The 432-nt window shown below is 61.1% G+C and overlaps 1 protein-coding gene across 1 annotated transcript in view; it reads left to right on the top strand.

Moving 5' to 3' along the window:
- The window catches only part of LOC104516036 (polycystin-1-like), a gene marked incomplete at both ends in the record, with an annotated part of 55,326 nt that overhangs the window by 54,271 nt on the left and 623 nt on the right, over positions 1 to 432 (top strand). Inside the window, 1 exon segment of the mRNA XM_010160230.1 lies at positions 307 to 432. This exon segment is cut by the window's right edge and continues 1 nt beyond it. Within this exon segment, the coding sequence (XP_010158532.1) occupies positions 307 to 432 (126 nt within the window).

The raw sequence follows: 432 nt of genomic DNA, 5'->3' as shown, positions 1-432 counted from the left end.
CAGGGATGCTCCCACATCCCGACCCTACTGCGGGACGTGGAGATGCCATGTGCATCTGGGTCTCTGAAGCCTCCGGGCTCTCAATTTCCGTGGGGAATTCAGCCTAGTGTGGCCGATGGGATGATTTTTGTCAGCGAGAAGCCCCTTGACTGGGATGCTCTCTGCTTTGCTGGAGTTTGCCCATCCCAGACTTGCAGAGATGTTGGAAGGAGCCATCTCTGGGGATCCATCTCTGGGCGGGAAGGATCGGGGAGCAGCCTCTGTCATGGGCCCGTGTCCTAACACCGTCCCCTCCCTCGGTCCTAGGCTGCCCAGCAGCTGCGTTTCGTCAGGCAGTGGTCTGCGTTCGGGAAGACCTTCCACAAGTCCGCGAAGGAGCTGGCGGCTGCAGGGCTGGCGTTCGCCCTCCTCATCCTCGCCTACGCTCAGCTC

Source organism: Eurypyga helias, unplaced genomic scaffold, assembly GCF_000690775.1.
Source record: "Eurypyga helias isolate BGI_N326 unplaced genomic scaffold, ASM69077v1 scaffold8281, whole genome shotgun sequence".
Classification (NCBI taxonomy): domain Eukaryota; kingdom Metazoa; phylum Chordata; class Aves; order Eurypygiformes; family Eurypygidae; genus Eurypyga; species Eurypyga helias.
The sequence above is the reverse complement of the archived record's forward strand: the minus strand, read 5'-3'. Positions and strand labels throughout refer to the sequence as shown.